A 26,024-nucleotide genomic window follows, 5' to 3' on the forward strand; every position below is an offset into this window, starting at 1 on the left:
GTGACTCCCACTGGCTGAGTGAGGTCCTTGCCTCTATTAAGAGAGGAAGATTGAACCTTCTATCTTGTAACAGGCAAATGATGGTGAAGTCATTTGTAACACTAAAAATAAAATTGAAATGGAGGTGGGGGGAGTGGGGCAGCAGGTTAAACCACCACCTGTGAAGCCGGTATTCCATAATGGAGCACAAGTTTGAGTGCTGGCTATTCCACTTCCAATCCATCTTGCTACTAAAGTGCATGGCCCGAGTACTTGGGCCCCTACCATTCATGTGAGAGACCAAGATGCAGCTCCTGGTTCCTGGCTTTGGCTTGGCCTAGCCCTGGCTGTTGTGGCCATTTGGGAGTAAGGCGGGAGATGAATGATCTCTACCCCTCCCCACCAAACTCTGCCCCCACATTGCTCTGTTTTTCTTTGTGTCTTTTTTTTTTTTTTAATATTTATTTACTTGAAAGTCAGAGTTACACAGAGAGAGAGAGAAGAAAGAGAGACACAGAGAGAGAGAGTGAGAGAGAGAGATCTTTCATCCACTGGTTCACTCCCCAAATGGCCACAACGGCTGAAGCTGGGCTAGGCTGAAGTCAGGAGCCAGGAGCTTCATCTGGGTCTACCATGTGGGTGGCAGAGGTTCAAACACTTGGGCCATCTTCCATTGCTTCCCTAGGCTATTAGTAGGAGGCTAGAATTGAATTGGAGCAGCCGGGACACAAACTGGTGCCAATATGGGATGTCTGTGTTGTAGGTGGTGGCTTTACTCACAATGCCAGCCCCTTGCTCTGCCTTTCAAGTAAATAAATCTTAAAAAAAAAAAAAAAAAAGGTAAACCTAGGCCTTTAATTCCTAAGTTGGTCCTTACCTTTTTTCTTCTGGGATGCTCTCCAACAACATTTGGAGGAAATCCTGGAATAAGACAAGAAAGGAAACATTGAAGATATGCATCAGCGAACCACTCGGTCCAGAACCATGCTGTAGACCGAGCGTTCCCATTTGCCGACAGCACACCTGTGAGGAAAGCTAGCCTGGTAATGGCTTATTTGCCTGCATATTCAATTTATTGGTTGTCTAGGATCTCAGTACAATCATTTAAAGAGATTTGTAAAGACCACAAGTAAATTAGAATGTAATGTCATTCTGACCCAGTCCAACAGGTTATTTCATTTTGCATCGAGCTATTCTCACAGAGCATTATCCCTCTCTACTTAGCCATCTCCTCTCTGTTGGAAGCCTTACCTAGCCATCCTCTGTTACACACTGAGCGATCTGAATTCCTAGAGGCTGGGAGCTACCTTGCAACTCTCTTGAAAGGGAAAGTCAAAAACCAGGAGGGCAAATACACCCTTCTAGGAACAGGGTGGTCCATAACTCTGAACGTGGCTCCCAAGCCTCCTTCCACCCGCAGCCTCTTTGCATGCCACTGAACAAATCCTGTGCTGCTGGATGATGGAGAGGTTCATGATGGGTTCTTTAAACATGAAGACAGGGCTTACACACACACACACACACACACACGCAGAGTTTCCTTTCCTGTGGAAAATTCACAACACAATAAAAAAAATAGACAAAATAGGATCATCAACCTTCATTTACCCATCAGCCTACATTCAATCCTGCTCCACTCTCTTCTCTGCTTCCTTTATTATTTAGAAGTAAATCCCAAATATCACACAACCATCAACAAATGTTTCAGCAAGTATCTCTAAAAGACAAGGATTCTTTTAAAACATGACCGCATTACCATAAGACTTAGAATGTTCAAATGGGAACATTTGTTTATATCCAATTCATATCTTTAATATTGTGACCTATGATTCCCTAGCCCATTTAACTCTGGAATCTTGATTTGTTAATTTAGGTTTGACAAAGAAAATATAGGACCCACTTAAATTGCGGGCATAACTGCACTAAATATTTGTTGCTCATCTGAAATTCATTTTTGACTGTATTTTTCTGCTCTGTATTTCTATCTGCTAAGTGGGAGAATCCGAATGCCAACTTTCATCATCTGATTTGATAAGATACATTTTGGATAAATATGGAACAGGAAACAACTAAGAACAATATTTAGCCTTCTTGGAACTTGATGATACTAAACAGCAAATAAGATCTGCGCTTGAAGTTTTTCTCTTAATGAACAGAAAGTAGTTGTTCAAAACAGATTCCTCTAAGTGTAAGCCAGGAATATGAAAATGGGAATTCCATAAGACAGCCACTCCCAAGAGGGCAGAGTCTGCACATAGAGTTGTCAGCAGCTCCAAAGAGATCCACGCGCCTCTGAGTGTGACGTGGAAACAGAGGCACAGGCCTTCCCATTACAAAACAGGCAGAGATATGGAGGAACAGAAATCCGAGAGCAGTTTGTCTGACAAGGTGCCCTTTTTCTATCCTCACACGGAAGCGTAGCCACCGCTGCATTAGCAAAGCCAGCAGTCCCACTTCTCTGTTTATGAGTAGTTACGGCCAGCTTCGTGCAGAGGCAAAGTTTCCCTACTGGGAGCACTAATGAGAGACTGATTTCCTGCAACCTCTGTTCTCCTTCCAAGACTTGATGTTGTCCATTGCTGTTTCCACTACAGTAAACAATACAAAGAATAACAAACCCAATATTTTAAAAATGGGGCCTGCAGAGAAAATGGAGAGAAAACTGCCCCAAACTGAATAAAGTTTCACAGCGGAAGCCCTTCCTTGCACCTGCAGTGGATATAGGAGGGAAAATACAAGGACTAGTATTTAGGATGAAAAGATTTATTTTTGTTTGAGGTTCTTAAAGCCATTATTTTAAAAATTATTTTGTAAAATTTTGGATTGGAAAGCAAATTATCACAATCTAACAGATTAATGGGTTACTTTGAAAAATTCAACATATTGGCCGATGCCGCGGCTCAATAGGCTAATCCTCCGCCTTGCGGCGCCAGCACACCGGGTTCTAGTCCTGGTCGGGGCACCGAATTCTGTCCCGGTTGCCCCTCTTCCAGTCCAGCTCTCTGCTGTGGCCCAGGAGTGCAGTGGAGGATGGCCCAAGTGCTTGGGCCCTGCACCTGCATGGGAGACCAGGAGAAGCACCTGGCTCCTGGCTTCAGATCAGCCCAATGCGCCGGCCGCAGCGGCCATTGGAGGGTGAACCAACGGCAAAGGAAGACCTTTCTCTCTGTCTCTCTCTCTCACTGTCCACTTTGCCTGTCAAAAAAAAAATTCAACATATTAATAGATTACTTTTTTAAAAAAAAAAAGATTTATTTTATTTATTTGAAAGAGTTACAGAGAAAGTTAGAGCCAGAGAGAGAAAGAGGTCTTCTATCCACTGGCTCACTCCCCAAATGACCGCAACAGCCAGAGCTGAGCTGATCTGAAGCCAGGAGACAGGAGATTCTTCCTGGTGCAGGCGCCCAAGGACTTGGGCCATCTTCCACTGCTTTCCCAGGTCACAGCAGAGAGCTGGATCAGAAGTGGAGCAGCTGGGACTCGAACTGGCGCCCATGTGGGATACCAGTATTGTAGGCCAGGGGCTTTAACCTGCTGCGCCACAGCACCAGCCCCTAGATTATTTTTTTCTTTTTTTAAAGACTTATTTATTTGAAAGGCAGAGTTAGAGAGAGAGAGAGAGAGAGAGAGAGAGAGAGAGAAATCTTCTACCTGCTGGTTCACTCCTCAAATGGCCATAATGGCCTGGGCTGGGCCAGGCTGAAGCCAGAACCCTAGAGCTGCATCCAGGTCTCCTACATGGGTGACAGGGGCCCAAGGACTGGGACCATCTTCCACTGCTTTCCCAGGCGCATTAGCAGGGAGCTGGATTGGAGGTAGAACAGCTGAGACTTGAACCGGTGCCATAATGGGATGTCTGCCTTGTAGGCAGTGGCTTGACCCAATATACCACAACACTAGCCCCAACAGATTATTTTTCTCATTGACTTATTGTTTGGATTTTTGATTCTTGAAGATCCAAGTATTGTAATCATAACTTCTCACGAATTTCGGCTCATGATCTCCCTATAGCCCGTACCACCTCATCCTGTTTTGCCTTCTAGTTTATGCTCAATTATGTGGAGCAATCACTACAGTTACTCAACAGCAAGGGAGAAAATTTAATTGCACAGGAAGCAGGAAATGCAGAGTTAATCTTAATTCTGCCCTCTTGCATTTTCCAGTTACAACTGGATCCTTTCTGCAGGAGTGCAGAGCACACGGATCCTGAATTCTGTGTGGACCGGTGACGGGAGCTTTTTCCCACTCTTCACGACACAATGAAGTAAAAAGACAAACGTCTCTGCCGCCTGTTCCTTCCCTCACCACCTCCCTTCAGTTCTTTCATCTGACTTCACTCTTCCCTTCAGTGGGCCGTCAGCTTTGTGAAAGCAACTCGGAAATCTTAATTGGACAGGGATCACGGACAAAGTCAGCTAGCAACACAGGGTAGGGGGCCCAGTTTTTCACCTCGGGAGCAGCCTGAAAACAAATAAAATGAGAGGCCCTCCAAAAATGTTTTGAGAGAGAGGTGGGCTGCAATTTTATCTGACTCTTTCACAGTGGTTACAGGTCCTTATCCCACTCAGAAAACCCATTCCATGGGAATTTTTTTTTTTTTTTCAGTTTCTACTCTCCTAACAATCATAAGCTAATAAGGTTGGTTCCCAGACAGCTTGTTTTGATTAACACCCAATAACATTAAATTAAACATTACAATTAAAAAAAACCTAACACTGATTTTGGCACATGACTAGCTTGGCAATTATTTTTTAGTCCTGGTAAAAGTATTCAATAAAAAAGAAGGAGCCTGAATATTCTGCTGGATAAACTGACACTAACTTGACAAGTACACAGGACTGGCACTTCCTGTCAGATGATTTATGAATAGTTACCTCGGTCATGGGGAGGAGGAGGCTGGAGAAGCAAAACAAATAGTCAGAATATTGAAGCCAGGATGGGATTGGCAGGGGGAGAATCAGGAAGAGATGGAACTGTTAGGAATAGGTCACTGCTAAAGTCAAGAATGGAACAAGAGAGAGAGGAGGAAGAGGGTTTGAGAGTATGGGTGGGAGGGTGGGCACGGTGGGAAGAATCACCATGTTCCTAAAATTGTAATTATGAAGTGTATGAAGTCTGTAACTGTAAAGCTGTATACCTCTGCATATATTCCTAAGGACTTACTTCTGAGGGTACAGTTTAAAAATTTGCCATGGGACCCCAAAGCCTTTAAGCTAGGTTATAAAAATACCATCCTAAAGGGATCATATGGATAGGATTAAGGGTCTGGTAATAACAATAGATATAATTAAAAAGGAGTGAATACTCCAACATGGGAAGCAGTCCACACAGCAGACTCATAGAATGATAATCACTTTAACTATCACTCTGGCTTCAGAATCAGTCCTTAAGGCAGTCTAGTCTGGCTGAAAAGCCCACGAGAGCATTTCAGGCATGAAAAGCCAAGACACTGTTGCAAAAAATGTCCTATATGAAGGATCTCTGTGAGTGAGACCCCAGTGGAAAGAAGCGGTCATCAAAGAAGGATGTAGTTTTCTCTGAAGGGAGAAGAGAACTTCCACTTTTCTTATGGCCTTGTCTAAATACTGATGAAGTTTGTGGATTCAAAAGGCTTCCATAACCTAGGCAGCTCATGTCAAGAACCCTGGTTCATCACTGATGTCACACATTAGAGTTTTAATTAAATTAACAACAGGAGTCACTGTGCACTAACTTACCATGCAGGACCTCTGTCCTCAAAGAGTTGTATTATTACTATGTCTAAGTGCTCACAAAACCTCTATCATTCTTGAGTGCTTCTTTAAAGCTAATTAAGTTTCTAAAAAAAAAAGAAGATAAGTGAAATTAATTTCAAGATGTAATGACTTTGAATAGCCCTTGTCTCAACTGTTGAAGAACAGTTTTTTGTTTGTTTTTGTTGTTGTTGTTTTCTTCCATGCAAATTGTTGAACTCGTTACTTAGTATAGAGTTGGTTATCTGTGTATAAAGTTAATTGAAAATGGATCTTAGTGGAGACTGGGACTGGGAATGGGAGAGGGAGGGAGAAGGAGGGACAGGAGAGTGGGTAGGAGGGCACATATGGTGGGAAGAATCACTATATTCCTAAAGTTGCTTATGAAATGCATGAAGTTTGTATTCCTTAAATAAAAGGTTTCTTTTGGGGGAAAATAAATAAAAAATGTTTGAAAAAAGAAAGGAGTTTGAGTAGGGGCATAAAGATGGTGCTGATGAACTGCTGGACAGGTGCAGTGTCCCAAAGGGGAAGATCTAAGAAGCAAATTGAAAAAGAAGGAAGTCAAGGGACTGCACAGGAAACAAACTGGGTCACACTCCTCTCTGCCCCCACTGATAACTAGAAATGCAAGTAAAACCATTGATAAAAACCAGCAAATACATCCAAACAAGAAAAAAGTATACAGCCTCCTGGCATCAACTACAGAAGCAGGTACCCGGGGGAGACACGTAAGATTACAACACAGCCTCCTGCTCTCCCTCCGCACCTCCCCCAGCTTTGCTTAACAGAATGGCACTGGTGAATCACCCACACCCCGAAAAGAAACAGGGACATCTTTTTCTGCTTTTCTGCCTATGGAGGGACTGGAAATGCCTGCTGGAGAGAGATGAGGAAAACATGGGAAATAAACACCCAAGGATGTCTCTCTCTGGTGGACTGTCAGGGATCCAGGGCTCCAATCTGAACTAGGGGAACAATATTAACTGAGAGCATTCCTGCAATGGAAAAAGCTACACGCATGCTGGTTCATGAGAATGCTGGTGGATTTTCAAGAGTAGCAGAGCTGGGGGCAGGTGTTTGGTGCAGTGGTGAAGTCGCTGCTTGGGACATGTGTATCCCATATCAAAGTGCCTGGTTCAAGTCCCGGCTATTCCACTTCTGATCTAGCTTCCTGCTAGTGTGCACCCTGGGAGGCAGCAGGTGATGGCTCAAGGACTTCAGCCTTTGCCATACATGTGGGAGACCTGGATGGATTTCCAGGCTCCAAGCTTTAGCCTGGTCCAGCCCTGGCTGTTGTAGGCATTTGGGGAATGAACCAGCAGGTAGAAGATGGCCCTCTGTCTCTCTGCCTCTGATATAAGATGAGAATAAAAAATAAATAAAGAGTAATAAAGAGGGCCGGCGCCGTGGCTCAATAGGCTAATCCTCCGCCTTGCAGCGCCAGCACACGGGGTTCTAATCCCGGTTGGGGCGCCGGATTCTGTCTGGTTACCCCTCTTCCAGGCCAGCTCTCTGCTGTGTCCAGGGAGTGCAGTGTACCCCATGGAAGACCAGGATAAGCACCTGGCTCCTGCCTTCGGATCAGTGTGGTACGCCGGCTGCGGCGGCCATTGGAGGGTGAACCAACGGCAAAAGGAAGACCTTTCTGTCTGTCTCTCTCTCTCACTGTCCACTCTGCCTGTCAAAAAAAAAAGAGTAATAAAGTGAAATTCTCCCAACAAAGACTACATATAACGCCAGTGAAGCCATCCCCTCTTCCTTCTCCATGGGTAATAATTAAGTTTCCAACTATATTTAGGAAGGGAAGAAAAATAAGCAGAAGATGAGTTGAGAAAGGATCAACAATAATATTCTAATACATATCAGAATAAATAAAAGATTAGGATGGTGCTACCATGCTGAGAACAAGCAAAAACAAAAACAAGGCAACTATGCAAACTAATGCAACAATCCAGATGAAGAGATAGGCAGAAAGAAAGGAAATAAGAAGACAGAAAATTCAATTCTGAAGAAAACATAATCCAAGGAACAGGAAAAAAAAATCCTCCATGAATGTTTTATACTATAAAATAAGTTAACAAAATACATAAGAAGAACATAAATTAAATAAAATGAAAGTTCAAAGATGGGATGATAAAACAAGATGAGATAAAAAGACTGATTTCTATAAGAAGGAAATAAATTAAGGACCAAAATAAGCCCATTATGAGAACATTCATGCAATAGAAACAGCAAAGGAAAGAACACACACTAGAGAAATAACATTAGTAAAAAGAGTATGATACACAAAGGGGATAACTGGCAACCTTGAAATTTAGAACCCTGCGGGGTGGGGTGGGGATGTGTTCAAAGATACACAAAGATAATGTTACTGAAGCTAAGACTGAAAACGTACTGTTTTTCAGGAGTGGTGGTGAGGGGGAAGGATACAGAACCACTGACACAAAGCCACTTTCTGGGGAAATTACTAAACCTCAGAGATGAAGAATTCTAGGGTCCCGCACTGTGGTGTAGTGGGTAAAGCTGTTGCCCGTGATGCCAGCCTCGCATATGAGCACAAATTCATGTACCTGCTTCACTTCCAACCAAGCTCTCTGCTGTGGCCTGGGAAAGCAGTGGAAGATGACCCAGGTCCTTGGGTCCTGCACCCGCGTGGGAGACCCAGAAGAAGCCCCTGGCTCCTGGCTTCGGATCGGCTCAGCTCTGGCTGCGGTGGCCATCTGGGAAGTGAACAAGCAGACGGGAGACCTCTCTCTCTTCTCTGCCTCTGTCTTTCTGTAACTCTGCCTTTCAAAATGCATAAATAAGTCTTTAAATAAATTTTTTTAAAATTCTCCATCATTTAGGTCGTATAAAGGGGAGAAGTTAGCTGACTCCAAAAGTTTCCACACCAGTATTTAACTCCAGAAGGCCGTCAGGCAATGTGTATAAAGTTCTGAGGGAATGAAAATGCGGCCTGAGACTACTGTCTGTACAGACAGCAGGCAAGCACTGTCAAGTAGGAAAAACTCAAAACTCTCAAGTCAGCAACTTGAACATCAACTGGTAATGAAATTCAGCCAATAAAGAGTTGAACAAAAATAAAATATTAATAACTACATATAGAAGCATGGACAAATGACTGTGGTTAATAATGAAATCTCCTAAAACAGAGCTGAGACTATGCAGCTGTGAAAACTGCGGTTACAGTACATACTGTAAATGAAATAAACCTTAACTATGTAGAGATAATGATTATGAAAAACACAGAACCACTGCTGTTTTCCTCATCTTTTACAGTAGTGAACAAGCTGGTGTTTTTGAAAAAATATGAAAAATAAAGGTTAAGAGGAAAAATGACAATTTCAACATTTTAAAACAATTTTTTAGTAATGTTTCTTTTTTTTTTTAAGATTTATTTATTACTTGAAAGGCTGAAACAACACAGTCTGAGCCAAGTCTGGGCCAAGCTGAAGCCAGGAGACAGGAACTCCATCTGGGTCTCTCCCATGGGTGGCAGAGATCCAAGCACTTGGGTCACCTTCAGCTGCCTTCCAGGCACATTTGCAGGAAGCTGGCTTGGAAGTAGAGCAACCATGACTCGATGTCACTCTGATATGAGAGGCAGCTGTCACAAGCTAGCGGCAGTTTAACCAGATGGGCTAGAACACGGGCACCTAGTAATGTTTCCTAACCATAGAAGAATATTTTAGGAAATTATCTCTTTCTTACAGTTATCTGAAGTTCAGGAAGTTCTTTATCTTCATTTTAGTTTAAGCTTTTTTCCTCTTTCATTTAAGAAAAGTTAAAGCAGTAGCAAAAGGTAAATAGTTCACCAAAAAGTCCATATAATTCTATTTTATAAAATTATTTCTAATGATATTATATGTATATACAATAGACCATAACATAGCCACACATAGATGTATGCATATACATCATATACAGTAAGTAGAAAGGGATAAATGGTGAGATTCTGAGAATGGCATTCATATAATATTAATTACAAATATTTCTAGGTGGTGGGATTTTGAGTGATATTTTACATTCTTCTTTGTACTTTTCTGTATTGCTTGAATTTCTTTAAACACTTATTTATTTATTTATTTGAAAGATGGTATGACAGAGAGGAGAGACACAGAAAGAGAGATCTTGCATCTGCTGGTTCACTCCTCAAATGGTTATAAAGGCTAGGGCTGGGCCAGCAGAAGCCAGGAGTCAGGAACTCCATCCAGGTCTCCTACATGAGTGGCAGGGACTCAACTACTTGGGACGTTATCCATTGCCTTCCAGGGTGCACATTAGCAGGAATCTGGATAGGAAGTGGAGTAATCAGTACTCAAATCAGGCACTCTAACAGGGGAGGTGGGTGTCCCAAGTTGTGGCTTAACCCACTATGGCATAACACCCTGTTGAAAAGCAATAATGTTCAAATTTAATACAAAGCTGTAGTTATCAAGACAGTGTGTTACTGGTGTTAAGTATAAAAACAGTGATCAATAGAACAGAATTGAAAGTCCAGAAATAAATACTCGGGGCCGGTGCTGTGGCACAGCGGATTAAATCCCTGGCCTGAAGCACCGGCATCCCATATGGCGCCGGTTCTAGTCCTGGCTGCTCCTCTTCCCATCCAGCTCTCTGCTATGGCCTGGGAAAGCAGTAGAAGATGGCCCAAGTCCTTGGGCCCCTGTACCCGTGTGGGAGACCCAGAGGAAGCTCCTGGCTCCTGGCTTCAGATCGGTGCAGCTCTGTCCGTTGCGGCCATCTGGGGAGTCAACCAGCAGATGGAAGACCTCTCTCTGTCTACCTCTCTCTGTAACTCTGTCTTTCAAATAAATAAATAAATAAATCTTGTAAAAAAAAAAAGAAAGAAATGCTAATTCAGGTCAATTGGCTTTTTTGCCAAGGGTATCAAGACGATTCCATGGAGGGAAATATTATTTTTAACAAATGGTTATGGGGCAACTGGACATTTCCACACAAAAGAATGAAATTGGGCCATCATGTTCCTAGCATATACAAAAATCAACTCCAAATATGTCAGAAACCTAAATGTAAGAACTAAAACGATGAGAGGGACGGCACTGTGGCATAGCGGGAAAAGCTGGCGCGGCAGGCAGCCCAACACATACGGGTGCTGGTTTGGGTCCCGACTACTCCACTTCTGATCCAGCTCCCTGCTAATGCTCCTGGGAAAGCAGCAGAGGAGGGCTCAAGTCCTTGGGCCCCTGCCTCCACGTGAGAGACCTGGAAGAAGCTCCTGGCTCCTGGCTTTGGATCGGCTCAGCTCCAGCAGTTGCAGCACTTGGGGAGTAAACCAGAAGATACCTCTCTCTGTCTCTCTCTCTGCCTCCATCTCCATCTCCATCTCATCTCCACCTCTACCTTTCAAATAAAATGAATCAAGAGAGAAAGAGAGAGAGAGAGAGAAAGAAAGGCAGACAGACAGACAGACTATGGAACTTTTAGAAGAGAACATGGCGGGGGCCGGCTCTGTGGCGCAGCGGGTTAACACCCTGGCCTGAAGCACTGGCATCCCATATGGGCACCGGTTCTAGTCCCAGCTGCTCCTCTTCTGATCCAGCTCTCAGCTATGGCCTTGGAAGACAGTAGAAGATGGGCCAAGTCCTTGGGCCCCTGCACCCACGTAGAAGACCTGGAAGAAGCTCCTGGCTCCTGGCTTTGGATTGGTGCAGCTCCAGCTGCTGCGGCCATCTGGAGAGTGAACCATTGGGCAGAAGACCTCTTTCTCTCTCTGCTTCTCCTCTCTCTGTGTAACTCTGACTTTCAAATAAATAAATAAGTCTTAAAAAAAAAAAAAAGAAAGAAGAGAACATGGGAGTAAATCATGGTTTCTCAGATCTGACACACCTAAAGCATAAGCAAAAGGAAAGCAAACAGATAACTGGACTTGGTCAAAACTAAAGATGCTCATGCTGTAAAGGACACCATCAGTAAAGTGAAAGACAGTGCACATAAAATGAGAGAAAAATATTTGCAAATCGTGTATCTGATAAGAGACGTATATCCCGAATTTATGAAGTACTTTTGTAACACAAAAAAATAAAAGCATAAATAAGAAACAAGAAAAGGATCTTAACAGATTTTTCCAAAGAAGCTACATGAATAGGCAACAACACAAAAAAATGCTCAACTACATTAGCTGTCGCTCCCCCACTTCGCGGAGGAACGACACAGGACCCTGCGCTGTTCTTTTGTCTGCTCGGCCCTCCCCGGGTTTGCTGCTGGTTCTTCCCGGGTTGGCTACCGTCCCTTCCACCTCCGTGGAAGGGCGGTTCCCCCTAGCCACTTTCCCCACTTCCGCGGGGGAGCGGCACACCGCCGGCTGGCTCTCTCGGGGGCTGCACAGGTGTTCCCTTAGATGTTCCTGGTGCATGTTGTCGCTCTCCTCCTTTATAGTCCTCTTCCACCAATCCCAACTCTGCTACCCACACGCCGAGTACGCTGCTCTCCTCCAATCAGGAGCAGGATCAGCTCCTGCAGCTCAGTCAATCAAATTGGCGAGAGGCAGCTGTGTAGAAGCTGTTTCCTCCTCTCCCAGCGCCATATTGTGGGAGAGCAGATGCATAGAATAAGTCTTAATTCCAGTAACAGTCCAGTCCGAGTTGCTCCCCACAATTAGCCATCTTTTGTAGGTATCATTTCACACCCCTGTTTTCAATGGCAAGTATGCAGAGAAACTGAAGCGCTTGTGCATTGCTGATGGGAAGATAAAATTATATAGCCACTGTGGAAAACAGCACAGCAGTTCATCAAAAGTCTGAACACGGAACTACCAAAGCATCCAGGGATTCTACTTCTGGGTATAGACTTGAAAGAATTGAAAGCAGGGGGGCCGCTGCTGTGGCGTGGCAGGTAAGGCCACTGCCTGCAGTTCCAGCATCCCATATGGGCGCCAGTTCGAGTCCCGGCTGCTCCACTTCTGATCCCGCTCTCTGCTGTGGCCTGGGAAAGCAGTGGAAGATGGCCCAAGTCTTGGGCCCCTGCACCCACGTGGGAGACCCAGAAGAAGCTCCTGGCTCCTGGCTTAGGATTGGTGCAATTCTGGCCGTTGCAGCCACCTGGGGAGTGAACCAGCAGATGGAAGACCTCTCTCTCTCTCTCCCTCTCTCTCTCTCTCTCTGCCTCTCCTTCTCTCTTTATGTAGCTCTGACTTTCAAATAAATACATACATATTTTTTTTTTAAAAAAGAATTGAAAGCAGGGACTTGAACAGGCATTTGTCCACTAATGTTCACAGGAACATTATTCACAACAGAAAAAAAGTAAAAACAAGCCGTATGTTCACGGACATGCTCAACCCAAATGTTCACTGCACATATGTGGGATTCACATGCTACAGAAATGCTCAGCCTTGAAACAAAGGAAATGATGATGCTTGCTCCAACATGGATGGCCTTACAGGACATTATGCTAGGTGAAGCAAGCTAGACCAGAAGGACAAAGATTGCAGGGTTCCGCTTATTGGAGGAGCCTGTGGTAGCCAAATTCACAGAGACATAAGGTACAATGCTGGTTACCAGAGGCCAGGAGAGAGAAGAAGGGAGGTTCCCTGTTAATGGGATCACAGTTTTCATTTGGCAAAAAAATAAAAGGTCTGGAGATGGATGGTGGTGATGGTTGCATAAGCATGTGATGTATTTAATGACACTGAACACTTAAAAATGACTAAAATGGGGGCCGATGTTGCAGTGTGGGTTAAGCCACTATCTGTGACATCGGCATCCCAAATGGGCACAGGTTCGAGCCCTGGCTGCTCCGCTTTCGATCTAGCTCCCTGCTGATGCACTTGGGAAACAGCAGAAGATGGCCCAAGTGTTTGGGCCTCTGCACCCTTCCAGGAGACCTGGATGAAGCTCTTGGCTCCTGGCTGTTGCAGCCATTTGGGGAGCGAACTAGCAGTTGGAAGACAGATCTATCTATCTACCTCTCTCTCTCTCTCCTTCTCTACAATTCTGCCTTTCAAATAAATAAATAAATCCTTTAAAAAAACTAAAATGGTAAATTACATATTTTTTATCACAATTAACAAAATCAAAATCAAAGGTAAGAAATGAAGCACTGACATAATCCTGAAAATTTCACATTACTTGAAAGAGATCCAGACACCAAGTGCCACATAGTGTATGATTCATTTAAATGAAATGTCCAAACAGGAAAACACACAGAGATGGAAAGTAGATTAGTGGTTGCCTGGGGATGGAGGTGGGGGCGGGGAAGAGGGAAGAGACTGCTAATCGTTTCTTTCAGCGTTGAGGAAACGTTCTAAAATTAGATAATGGGGATGGCTGCATGACCTTGTGAATACACTGAAAACCACCGACTTGCACACTTCTAAAAAGTGAATCTTACAGTATGCAAATCTTACGTCAGGAAAGTTGTTGGGGAGAAACAGCAGAGTTATTGTCAGCAGGGAGAATCCAGCAACCTGGCTGAGGGAGTGCTGAGAGCTCCCCGGGACGGGGACCTCAGAGACCCAGCAGTCACGGTCAGTGCTCGTGGGCGCGACGTGGTTCTGAGCAGCAGGAATTCAGACTCGCCAGTCGACCAGGCACGCGAGACTTCTGAACCCATTTTCTTTCTTTCTTTCTCTCTCTTTTTTTTTTTTTTTTTTTTTTTTTTGACAGGCAGAGTGGACAGTGAGAGAGAGAGAGACAGAGAGAAAGGTCTTCCTTTGCTGTTGGTTCACCCTCCAATGGCCGCCACGGCCGGCACACCGTGCTGATCCGATGGCAGGAGCCAGGTACTTATCCTGGTCTCCCATGGGGTGCAGGGCCCAAGCACCTGGGCCATCCTCCACTGCACTCCCGGGCCACAGCAGAGAGCTGGCCTGGAAGAGGGGCAACCGGGACAGAATCCGGCACCCCGACCGGGACTAGAACCTGGTGTGCCGGTGCCGCAAGGCGGAGGATTAGCCTAGTGAGCCGCGGCGCCGGCCCTGAACCCATTTTCAAATGGCCTTTCCAAACGCAGTTAGGGAGACCCCTCTCATCCCCCCCACCCCACCCCAAAGAAGGAAAAAGAGCAGCCACTGGGTCTGGTCACCCTCAGGCTATCCCCCCCTCAGTGTTCAGATCCCGTGTGGATGTGTTTTACTGCTGGGCACACAGCTGTCTATGAACACATCTGTCAAACATAAAAAATACCCTTCGGCCTAACCTCTCCTCAAGACGCATCGTCCCTCTCAGCTCTCCGAGGCTCTGCTATCAGGGCCTCGTAACCCCCATCCCTTCCTTGCTCTGAGCTGCTCGCCCCTGACTCTTAGGAGTGGACAGGGCGCTTTCGCTGACAGTTTTATTGCCAGGCTGTCTGAATATTTCAGTGTGTCTTGTTATTCATTTGTTTATCACACGTTCACAGTAGAACCACCGTATGTCAGCCACGTCCTGAGTACTGGCAAAATAAAAGCTATGTCTGTGGAGCTTATATGGAGGGTCTCAAAAGAAAAACATAGATAAATGCAGGTGTCGTGGCACAGCAGGTTAAAGCCTGCAGCCCATATCTAAGTCTGCTTCAAGTCTTAGTTACTGCATGCTTCCAATCCAGCTCCCTGCCCACGTGGCGGGAAGGCAGAGGATGATGGCCAAGTTCCTGGGTCCTCGCCACTCATGTGAAAGACCCTAACGGAGTTTCTGGCTCCTGGCTTCAGCCTGGCCAGGCCCTGGCTGTTGTAGGCATTTGGAGAATGAACCAGTAGAGGAAAGGTTGGTCTCTCTCTCTCTCTCTCTCTCTCTCTCTCCCATTAAAATAAATCTTTTTTTTTTTTTTTTTAAAAAAAAGGTCATGGAGAGAAAAAAGCAGGAGGAGAATATCTCAGTGGTTGGGGCCGGCACTGTGGCACAGTGGGTTAAAGTCCCAGCCTGCAGGGTCGGCATCTCATATGGGTGCCAGTTCGAGTCCCAGCTGTTCCACTTCCAATCCAGCTCCCTGCTATGGCCTGGGAAAGCAGAAGATGGCTCAAATCTTCAGAAACCTACACTCACGTGGGAGACCTAGAAAAAGCTCCTGGCTCCTGACTTCGGATCAGCTCAGCTCTGGCCATTGCAGCCCTTTGGGGAGTGAACCAGCAGATAAAAGACCTCTCTCTCCCTGTCTCTATTTCTCTCTGTAACTCTGTCTTTCAAATAAATAAAATAAATCTTTTTTAAAAAAATTCATGGAAAAATGCATATTATGAAAACTACACATGGATTTCAAGATCCTTCGCATGGAAATGAATTCACCTTTTAATTACATATTCATGAATTTTTAAGGCCTAATGAGGAGAGAGGAGGGAGGCCCATAAGTGAAAATATGACTATGGAGAATGATAGTGCCTGTGCAAGTGAGACAAGGGCAAAGAGGAGTCTGGCTGTGTATCTGCTGAGCCGGGATGGTGCCACGGTGGCGGCATTCAAACTGAGACAGAAGAGGGAGAGGGAGAAACCTTGCAAAGATAGTTCCAGGTGGAGGGGGCTCCAAGACCGTTTTGGTTTTAATCCTAAGGTAACTTAAGGGAGAGCTATCCACACCACTGTATATAAGACAGCTTTAGGTTAGAGCTGTCCCCAAATTACAGGGGGTCATCCTCCTGGAATGACACTTCACTGTGTCCATTCTGTGAACTTCCCGTGTTCCCGTCAGCATTTGATCATAAGCTTTTATCCTGCTTTTTAAATACTTGCACGACCTACGTCCCGCATGCCATATCCCCTCCAAATGTATACCATGGATTCCTGAGGACCCGCACATTACCTGGGAAAGAATCAACTGCCCATGAAACGTGTACACAAATTTTCTTAAAAATGAAAAATAGGTCTCGTCTCCAAGTCTTTTGGCAAGGAACCGAAGGAGGAAATAGCCCTGGAAGAAAAGAAGAGAGAGAAAAGATGCTTGTCTTGGGTTCATCAGGAAAATGCTCACCCAGTCAAATTCAGCTACACACTGGTGCACCAGGCACACTGGGACATGCCGTCTCACCTATCCCAGTTGCCCTTTAGATCCTGTCCAAGACTGGGTCTGGAAGCGAGGGAAGCACTCTGTACCCAGCTTCCATGTCCTTGTTAATGTTACCATCATCTCGGCTTTGACTTGGCTCACGTGAAGCCTGCATGCCCGTCGTGGACTAGCAGGAAACACAGGCCCGGCCCCTCTCCTTCGGCTACCATGAGTCTTTTATAACTTCAAAGGCTTCCTTGTTACCCCTGGCTTTTGGTTAGAACCTGACAGTGATTTGAGGGCTCTGCCCTTCAAAGCTGACCTGAGAAAGGAGCCAGGGAGAAGGAAGCTACGGGGCAGGGCATACTTCAGCTTCTGTTGATTTACCCTGCCCAACATGGCCTCATTTTGGCGGCGGGGGGGGGGGGGGGGGGGAGTAAAGTGCTTTAGTTATCGGACAATCACGTATCTTCCCAGTCAGGTGCCATTACACAATGATGGTATTTTGTTTGGCCTCTGCCATGTCACTCATCTTCCTGGTTTTAACCGTATCACTCCGCACCATGGCGACAATCTTCCGGCACTTGGGTGCACGTACCTTTAAATAATGGACCTGCATGAAGATCTTCTCTGGGTTGAGTCCATGCTTGATGACAGATGCTCCGGATTCACTCACGTGGCCAGTTTTCTCTTTACTAGGTCTAAAACGATGCAGTAATATTTTAAGTATAGCGCATTCTTTACTAATGAGACCATACTATCCATGTATTTCTTATTTTCAGAGTTGCTCGACAGCATTTAATTCTCTCCCATAGTACCAGGTATAACTGAAAACCATCCACATTATAAATTCTTATAGTGAACAAGGAGGGTTGGCAGGCTGAGGTAGGCTACTGGCAATATTTTATGTTATCTTATCCAACATTACAGCCTGCCAGGTCTTCAAGGAATCTAAGTCCAATATGAATTATTTAAGAACCCACACCCTTTCTGGGGGGTGGGAATGCAAGACCGGGAAATGCAGTGGAAAATGTAGCTCAACTTGGAGGAGTAAAGAATTGATGTAAAATCTCAGAGCCATCCACTTCTCTGGATTGGTAATTAATCATCAGGGATCCTTTAGAAACACTCTAAACCCATTTCGGAATTATCAACGACATTCATAGAAGCGGGCGTTTTTAGAACAGGTGGGGACACAGCGGTTACACACTTCAAGCTTCTCATTTCACAAATGAGCGAAACCCAGAAGCTTGGGGCTTGCAGCTTGTTGGGTTTGTGGCAATGCGAGGACTGAAACCGGTGCCTCTTTACTCTCCACTGGGTCTTTCCCACTGTGCTCTCTAGTGTTAAATATTTTTAAAAATCCCTTTAATAAAATACAACATAAACTTTGAAGCATCTGGAAAAGAATCACTCAGGGTGTTATAGTGAAGCTTCAACAACTAAAATAAAAATACATGGCAAGATGCTTACACCTTTCACCTGTTTTAAGACTGGTTTAAGACAAACAACTGGGGGCTGGTGCTGTGGCACAGCAGGTTAGGCCTCCGCCTGCAACACCTGCATCCTGTGTCAGAGTGCCAGTTGAGTCCTGGCTGCTCCACTTCCGACCCAGCTCCCTGCTCCAGAGAAGGCAGGGAGAAGACCCAAGTGCTTGGACCCCTGCTACCCACGTGGACAACCTGGATATAGTTTCAGACTCTTGGCATTGGCCCAGCCCAGCCCCGACCATTGCGGCTGTTTGGGAAATGAACCAGCAGATGGAAGATCTCTTTCTCTGTTTCTCCCTCTCAAAGCCAGGAGCCAGGAGCTTCTTCCGGGTCTCTCACTTGGGTGGTGGGGGCCAAAGGACTTAGGCCATCTTCTTCTGCTCTCCCAGGAGCATTAGCACGGAGCTGGATCAGAAGTGGAGCAGCTGGGACCTGAACTGGCATCTATATGGGATGCCGGCACTGCAGGAGGCAGCTTAACCTACTACACCACAGCACCAGCCTCTAAATAAATCTTTTAAAAACACACACTAAAAAGACAAACAACTGAGAAGCATGTGTTGAGGCAAGAGGAGATGGGCATGATGGGATCGTGAGCGCACGAGAAAGGCAGCAGATAGTTAAAAGGTGGTTGGTGTAGTACAAGGTACACAGTCTTAGGAATCTGAGAAAGCTAGCTCTGACTACCAGCCTGACTTCTTTCTTCCTGTTACTTACAGACAGTGTACTTCAACTCTCCAACCCTTAATTTATTCACTTGTAAAAGGGGAATAACCTTACCTATCTTCCCAGGTCCTAGGGAAAATAATAATATCCAGAATAATATATTGCAAGGAGAGCTGGGGATACAGAAATTCATAACTTAATAAAACACTCTAACTCTTTTGGCACAAAGAATCCCGGATTGGGTCTTTGCCAAATATCGTAGTACGTTTCGCCTGCAGACACAAGGCACGGGAGCAGCAGACACCCGGAGATAAGATGCCTGAGACCTGCCCCTGGGGCTAACTGCACAGCTTTCACCCCGAAAGCCACCCCAGCTTTAATGGGGAAAGCCCATCGCCCGGAGTCTGGGGGGAGGCAAGGCTTCTCAAGAGTCAGTCTGAATCCCAACACGTTGCCCAGCCCCGAGAAGAAGCAGGGCTACGCTGAGATCTTTATGTCCTTGAGCTCTGAACTGAGGCCGCTGGAAAGGGAGCAACACGCAAGAACGTGAATCTGCTCAGAGGCTGGCTTGCAGGCTCCGCCCCCAATGATGCTTCGGTGGCTGCCTTTCCCTCTGCCTAAAAATGTCCTTCCCAAAGCGTCCCTCTCCTTACTCTCTTCTCCCACCAGCTCCAAATGAAGAAGTGCTCACGAAAATTCTTTCATGCTGACAGCATCCAAGGCAAACATACAAGTCCCTAAGAGATGCCTTTTAAAGTCGACTTGGTGCTGCGGAGAACGGTGTGCAGGCACACTTTGTGAGAAATCGACCAGGGTGGCTTTTATGAGGAAAAGATGCTCGATGAGTGGGCGTGTGACACTCCAGCCCCGTGCCACACCAGGTTGTAACGCCACCTATCCCGGGTCTGTGCAGAGACAGAAAGCATGGGAGACAGGTGAACCACTACCACATTGCAGCAACAGACAGGAATCTCACAGCTGAGTGACAGAAGGCAGAACCACGTAGAATGCATACAAATGGACGATTCCATTTTGATGAAGTCCAAGGACAGGCAAAGCTGATCTATGGTGATGGAGATCAGAACTATGGCGGGCCGGCGCTGCGGCTCACTAGGCTAATCCTCCGCCTTGCAGCGCCAGCACACCGGGTTCTAGTCCAGGTTGGGGCGCTGGATTCTGTCCCAGTTGCCCCTCTTCCAGGCCAGCTCTCTGCTGTGGCCAGGGAGTGCAGTGGAGGATGGCCCAGGTGCTTGGGCCCTGCACCCCATGGGAGACCAGGAGAAGTACCTGGCTCCTGCCATCGATCAGCGCGGTGCGCAGGTTGCAGCGTGCCGGCCGCAGTGGCCATTGGAGGGTGAACCAATGGCAAAAGGAAGACCTTTCTCTCTGTCTCTCTCTCTCTGTCCATTCTGTCAAAAAAAAAAAAAAAAAAGAACTATGGCTACATTTGGAGGGAATATGGACAGATGGGGGGAGAAGCAGAAGGTTATGCAGGTGCTGAGAATGTTTATATATTGATGGGAGCAAGGTTTCACGAAGATAAAAAGCAAAAATTCTTTGAAGAATCTAGTAAAGATCTGTGCGCCTTAAACGTGTATATGTTATATTTCAGTTAAAAAGTTAAGGAAAAAAAATAGAGGCAGTTGTTTAGCCTAGTGGTTAAGACACTGGTTAAAATACTGGTGTCCCATCTCAGAGTACTCAGCTTCAATACAGGGCTCTGGGTCCTGACTCCACCTTCCTGCTAATGCAGACCCTGGGAGGCAGCGGGTAATGACTCTAGAATTGGGTTCCTGTTGCCTACATGGGATACTTGGATTGAATTTCTAGACCATAGCTTCAGCCCAACTCTCGTGTTTGTGGGCATCTGGGGAACAAGTCAGTAGACTGGCTCTCTCTCTTTCTCTCATGCTCTCTCTCTCTCTGCCTCTCAAGCAAATACATTTTTAAAAGTAATTTAAATCTATTTTTAAAAACAAAATAATAGGGGTTGGCACTGTGGCCTAATGGGTAAAGCCGCTGCCTGTGGTGTTGGCATTCTACATGGGCACCAGTTTGAGTCCTGGTTGGCTGCTCCAATCCAGCTCCCTGCTAATGTGCCTGAGAAAGTAGTGGAACATGGCCCAGGTGTTAGGGCCCCTGCATCCAAGAGAAACTCCCGGCTTTGGATCGGCCCAACTCCGGCTGTTGTAGCTATTTGGGAGGGAGGGGTGAACAAGTGGATGGAAGATCTCTCTTTGTTTCTCTAACTCTGCCTTTCAAATGAATAATTTTAAAAAAAGAAAGAAAGAAAGAGATGCCCATAAAACAGTAAACAGTGAGAACAAAAGGAAGACACTCTAGACAGGGGTATTGCTGCTGGTGCACTGTGAACACTGGGGTTGACTGGGCACTCTGCACCCAGAGACCAATGACAACAATGTGAGAGGCAGAAAAGACTTCCAAATCCAATTAACTCAGTCTACTTCCACGCTCACTTCTCCTTGCCACTTGCACAATTATGTCTGAAAAGCTAAATGCTCATTTTCCAAGTGTCCCTTGTAGACACCTGCAAAACAGCCCAGCCCAGGCTGGGGCAGGGGGTGGTTGGGGGCAGGAGGTGGGGTTGTGGAAAAGTTGTGTGGTTTGTCTGTGTGTTTAATGTTTGTTACTGTGCTTCTCTGTAAACACAGTGGATGGAGCTACAGCAGCCATCTTGTAGCCAGGAGGCAGCAAACCAAACTACTATGGAGGGCGGAAGGGAATCCAAGAAGGTAAGTCATCTTTGATGCTATCATTTGGCTCCTGCCTTCCAACTTCTTACTGTGTGAGAAACATAACCCCCATTTGTTAAGTGAGTGTTGCTTCACTAGTCCATTAATAGTAGCCCAATTCATCCCTAACGGATGGAGACTTGGCCTAGCACCAACAGTTAACATTTCCTGGTTACTCTTCGTGCCAGGTTCCCCGTCAAGCTCTTCCTGGTGCATCCTCCACCCTCACGAGAACCCGATGAGCCAAGTGCTTGCTGTGAATCTGTTCACTTAACAGCAGAAGAAAGTGCGAGGAAAGACCACAGGGCAGGTCAGAAGCAAGGCCAGGCTGCAGCCCAGGTCCCCACAATACTAAAGGCCGCCCAGGCATCAGGCTCCCACAGTGGCCGTGCCAAACACCAAGTGGAAGACCCGAGACAAACGGCGTCCTCCCCTGGAGGTGAAGTCATCTTCCTCATCTCGCGCGTCTGCAATGAGGCTCAGATCCCGCACACGTGTTTCTTAAAAGCACAAGTGCTCATGGGCTCTTAGACCTTGTGCTCTGGTATTTATTTTCATGGCTGGAACACATGGAATGCGAGGGATCGAGTTACCAAGGTCGTCTGGGCTGCAGCGCCCTTGGTCTGTGCCTGCTGTACCTGGCACCAAATGCAGCGACTGAGACTGTCGTGACCTCTGCCTTCCCCTCTGCTTTCCTCTCCTAGGGCCCTGGGAGCAGGCGGGTGGCAGGGCTGTTTACCACACAGGGATCTGCTTTGGAATCAAGCCTCCTGCAGAGAGAACCCATCTTGCAGCGCCGTCGCCAAGACTGGGCTCTGGGAAGACGCCTCCGCAGGCCACCGGCTAGGTCTGCCCCAGTCCAGGCAGGCTGCCCGCCAGCTTTCCCCATCTCACGCTCCCTGGCAGTCAAAGTGAGAGCCACGAGATATCTTCAGCTGTGAACCTGCTACTGCTGTGCCCGAGACTGGGCCTACGCATCCCGGAAATGACACAGAGGGAACTGATCAGCATTTCAACGTCCCTGTCTGTGAGTCTGTGAGTCGTGTTCCCCTCGCCTGGGAGCAGGGCCTCCCTCCCTCGGTGATGAAGTTACACACTACTCGTGTTGGAGCTGGGCTCATGGATGCACCAGTGAGACTCACGGGGGGCGGGGGGAGGCAGCATGGCATGCTGGGTAAGAGCCGGGGCCTGAAGCTTGACTCCTGCAGGTGACCTAGGGAAGCCCAGTCCCCCTCATCCGCAAACAAGGACAAAGAACAGTTACTTTGGTACCTCGTTAGCTGGAGTTCCTGCTGGCACTCAGTATGCACGATACAAATATTGCAATTATAATGATAATAGATTATGACTGGGGTTCAGGGAGCGTCAGCTGAACTAGCCAAAGACATGGGACTGCAGCCCTGCAGTTGAGACGGTGTCACTGGAGGAAGCAGGAACTCCCTCTCCTCTGGAAACTGCCTGTGAGTCTAAAGTTACTCCAAAATAAGGAGTTTTTAAAACACACACACACACACACACAACTGTAAACAAATGTAGCCTTATACCCTCCCCTATGAGACCCACTGATTTTTTTTAAAGATTTATTTATTTATTCGAGAGGTAAAGTTACAGAGAGTGTAAAAGAGAGATATCTGCTGGTTCATTCCCCCAAATAGCTGCAATGGCCAAAGCTGTGCCGATCTGAAACCAGGAGCCAGGAGCTCCTTCTGGGTCTCCCAAGTGGGTGCAGGGGCCCAAGGACTTGGGCCATCTTCCACTGCTTTCCCAGGACACAGCAGAGAGCAGGATGGGAAGAGGAGCAGCAGGGACTTGAACCAGAGCCCATATGGGTTGCCGGTGCCACAGGTGTAGGATTAACCTACTGCACCACAGCGCCAGCCCTGGCACAATATTGAAAGTACAGGTGGGAGCTGGAGCTGTGGCGTAGCAGGTAAAGCCACCGCCTGCAGTGCCAGCATCCCATATGGACGCTGGTTTGAGTTCCGGCTGCTCCACTTCTGATCTAGATTGTCACCTATACATGGCCTGGGAAAGCAGAAGATGGCCCAAGTCCTTGGGCCCCTGAACCCGCACGGGAGACCGAGAAGAAGCTCCTGGTTTCGGATCAGCACAGCTCTGGCTACTTTGGCAATTTAGGGAGTGAACCAGCAGATGGAAGACTTCTCTCTCTTCCAAATAAAGATAAATAAATCTTAAAAAAAAGAGAGAGAGAGAGAGAGAGAGATAGGGACCGGCGCCGTGGCTCACTTGGTTAATCCTCCGCCTGTGGTACTGGCATCCCATATGGGCACCGGATTCTGTCCCAGTTGCTCCTCTTCCAGTCCAGCTCTCTGCTGTGGCCCAGGAAGGCACTGGAGGATGGCCCAAGTGCTTGGGCCCCTGCATCCGCATGGGAGACCAGGAGGAGGCACCTGGCTCCTGGCTTCAGATCAGCGCAGTGACGGCCGTAGCAGCCATTTGGGGAGTGAACCAATGGAAAAGGAAAACCTTTCTCTCTGTCTCTCTCTCTCACTGTCTAACTCTGCCTGTCAAATAAAAGAGAGAGAGAAAGTACAGGCATTCCCTATCCTCTATTTGTTCTTTGCAACAATTTTTCCATTTATAAAATGTACACCACGAGGAGAAAGCATTTGGTGTAGCAGTTCGGATACTGCTTGGGATGTGCACATCCCATACTGGAGTGCCTGGGTCCAGCCCTTGCTCCACTCCTGATTCCAGATTCCTGCTTGTGCGCACCGGGGGATGTAGCAGGCAATGGTTCAAGCAGTTGGATTCCTAACCCACGTGGAGATTTGGATTGAGTTCCCAGCTCCTGAGCATTTGGGGAGTGAACCAGTGGATAGGAAGTTGCTGTCTCTCTGATTCTCAAATTCATAAAATAAATAAACATTTTTAAATGCACATAATGAACACTTTCCACTAACATCTGCAGGGCAACCAAAGGCAACTGGACGAAAGGTTGTGAGTACCCTTAACTAATGGATTTGTACTGTATTGAAGCTACTGGTAGTTGGCTAGTTTATGTGTTTTTCAAAATGGATTTAACAGCTATGCAGCAGGAGGGGCTTCCCCCACCGGGACCATTATCCTGTAGCAGACACTGCAGGATATCACTGGTGTTGAAAAGGCGACTGCTCAGATGATTTAAGACAGAAGGAGAATTCCCTTGGAAGGGCCACAGAAGAATGAAGACTGCAGAGCCTCGTCCCCACCCCACCCCTACTTCCCCCACCCCTGCTGATGATGGAAGGAGCCAGTGATCAGGACCTACAGAGGGAGACTTCAGCTGCTGAGGAAAGCGTAGCACAGACCCTGCAGCGGAGCTGTGGAAAATGCAAACAGAGTCCCAGAACATTGATAAGCAGTATAGGGAAATGAAAGACGGATTTTGGAAAAGCAGTCAGCATTAATACCAATCCAAAAATGTCCTCAGGTTTTTGGAGGGCCATTCATCAGAGATTCCTCTGCAAGGAGCAAAATCCCCAAAGGACACAAGACAAGGAAGAGATTAATACAATGGTCTCAGGGGCGATTCACCACATTAGACCATTAGACCGAGCAAGAGATGATGGGGACGCATTTCCAAAAGAGACCAAGAGGACAGTGGGGAGCCAGGACACCGATGTGACTGTCCAGGAGGTCTCTGATAAGGGTGGACTTTCTGAGGACATGTGCACAGGGTGAAAGGGTGAGCACTGAAAACAAGGAAAACACTTGGGATAGGTACATGAGAGCTGGAAGACTTGCCAAGGAGGAAACTTCAGAATCAGTGGACGCCGCTGCAGAAAGCCCAGGACAACACAAAGGGCTTGTGAAGCGATGATGGGAGCATTAGCATGACCCAGCATCAAGAGGTGAAGGCAAGGAAAGGAGTACTTGACTCCCACTTTGCTTTTCTGCCCAGGAGGATGACTGTCAAGCTCCAGAGTCGTGATGTGGGAACTACTGCTTGGCACGGATAGAAAGCATTACTTCACTCTTTAAAGCGGAACCAGTTGCAGGCCCAAGGGAGGGTAGGTAGGCCGTAGCTCTGAGACACCTCCACTGGTGATTACTGATCTCCAGGGTGTCAAACCACAGAGACAATGGGACAGGCGCTGATGGAGGTGGACACGTGTTCTGATGTGCGAAGGAAGTGGGGATAAGAGCAGGGCAGGCAAAATTCATGATGAGGGTATTGGACAGATAGCGTGTGGCAACGGGAAGAGAAAATGATGAACTACAGGAGTTAGCCTACATCCTGACGGCCAACCAGTTCCAGAGAGTCGCTGTGGCATCGTGACTTCTGCAAGGCTAATGGCAGAATGGATGTGGTGGTGAGCATATGGTAGGTGCTCCCTGGCTTATGCCGGGTATCTGCTGTAGCCCACAGGGAGGGCTTTAAGGGCTGTGCCCAGGGAATACTAATTTATTGATTTAACAAATTTGCATATGCGCCAAGGTTGAGGGTGTTGCAGCTTGACTAACAAACAGCATCTGTGATC

General features: G+C 46.7%; 1 protein-coding gene across 28 annotated transcripts in view; it reads right to left on the reverse strand.

Annotated features, from left to right (window-relative positions):
* The window catches only part of AOPEP (aminopeptidase O (putative)), a 404,877-nt gene that overhangs the window by 140,636 nt on the left and 238,217 nt on the right, over positions 1–26,024 (reverse strand). For 27 of the 28 annotated variants that reach the window (XR_011379142.1, XR_011379141.1, XR_011379138.1 and 24 more), the window contains 3 exons: positions 17,230–17,332; positions 16,449–16,556; positions 857–900 (listed from right to left, as the gene is read on the reverse strand). Coding sequence is in view for 20 of the 28 variants with exons in the window: in XM_070049764.1 (XP_069905865.1) it covers positions 857–900; positions 16,449–16,556; positions 17,230–17,332 (255 nt within the window). In the remaining 8 variants the exon portion in view is untranslated. Of the gene's footprint in view, positions 1–856; positions 901–8,070; positions 8,435–16,448; positions 16,557–17,229; positions 17,333–26,024 lie in introns of those variants that run through there. The other variant, XM_051859464.2, reaches the window with a different exon arrangement.

The sequence above is a fragment of the Oryctolagus cuniculus genome, chromosome 1 (assembly GCF_964237555.1).
Source record: "Oryctolagus cuniculus chromosome 1, mOryCun1.1, whole genome shotgun sequence".
In the NCBI taxonomy this organism is placed as follows: domain Eukaryota; kingdom Metazoa; phylum Chordata; class Mammalia; order Lagomorpha; family Leporidae; genus Oryctolagus; species Oryctolagus cuniculus.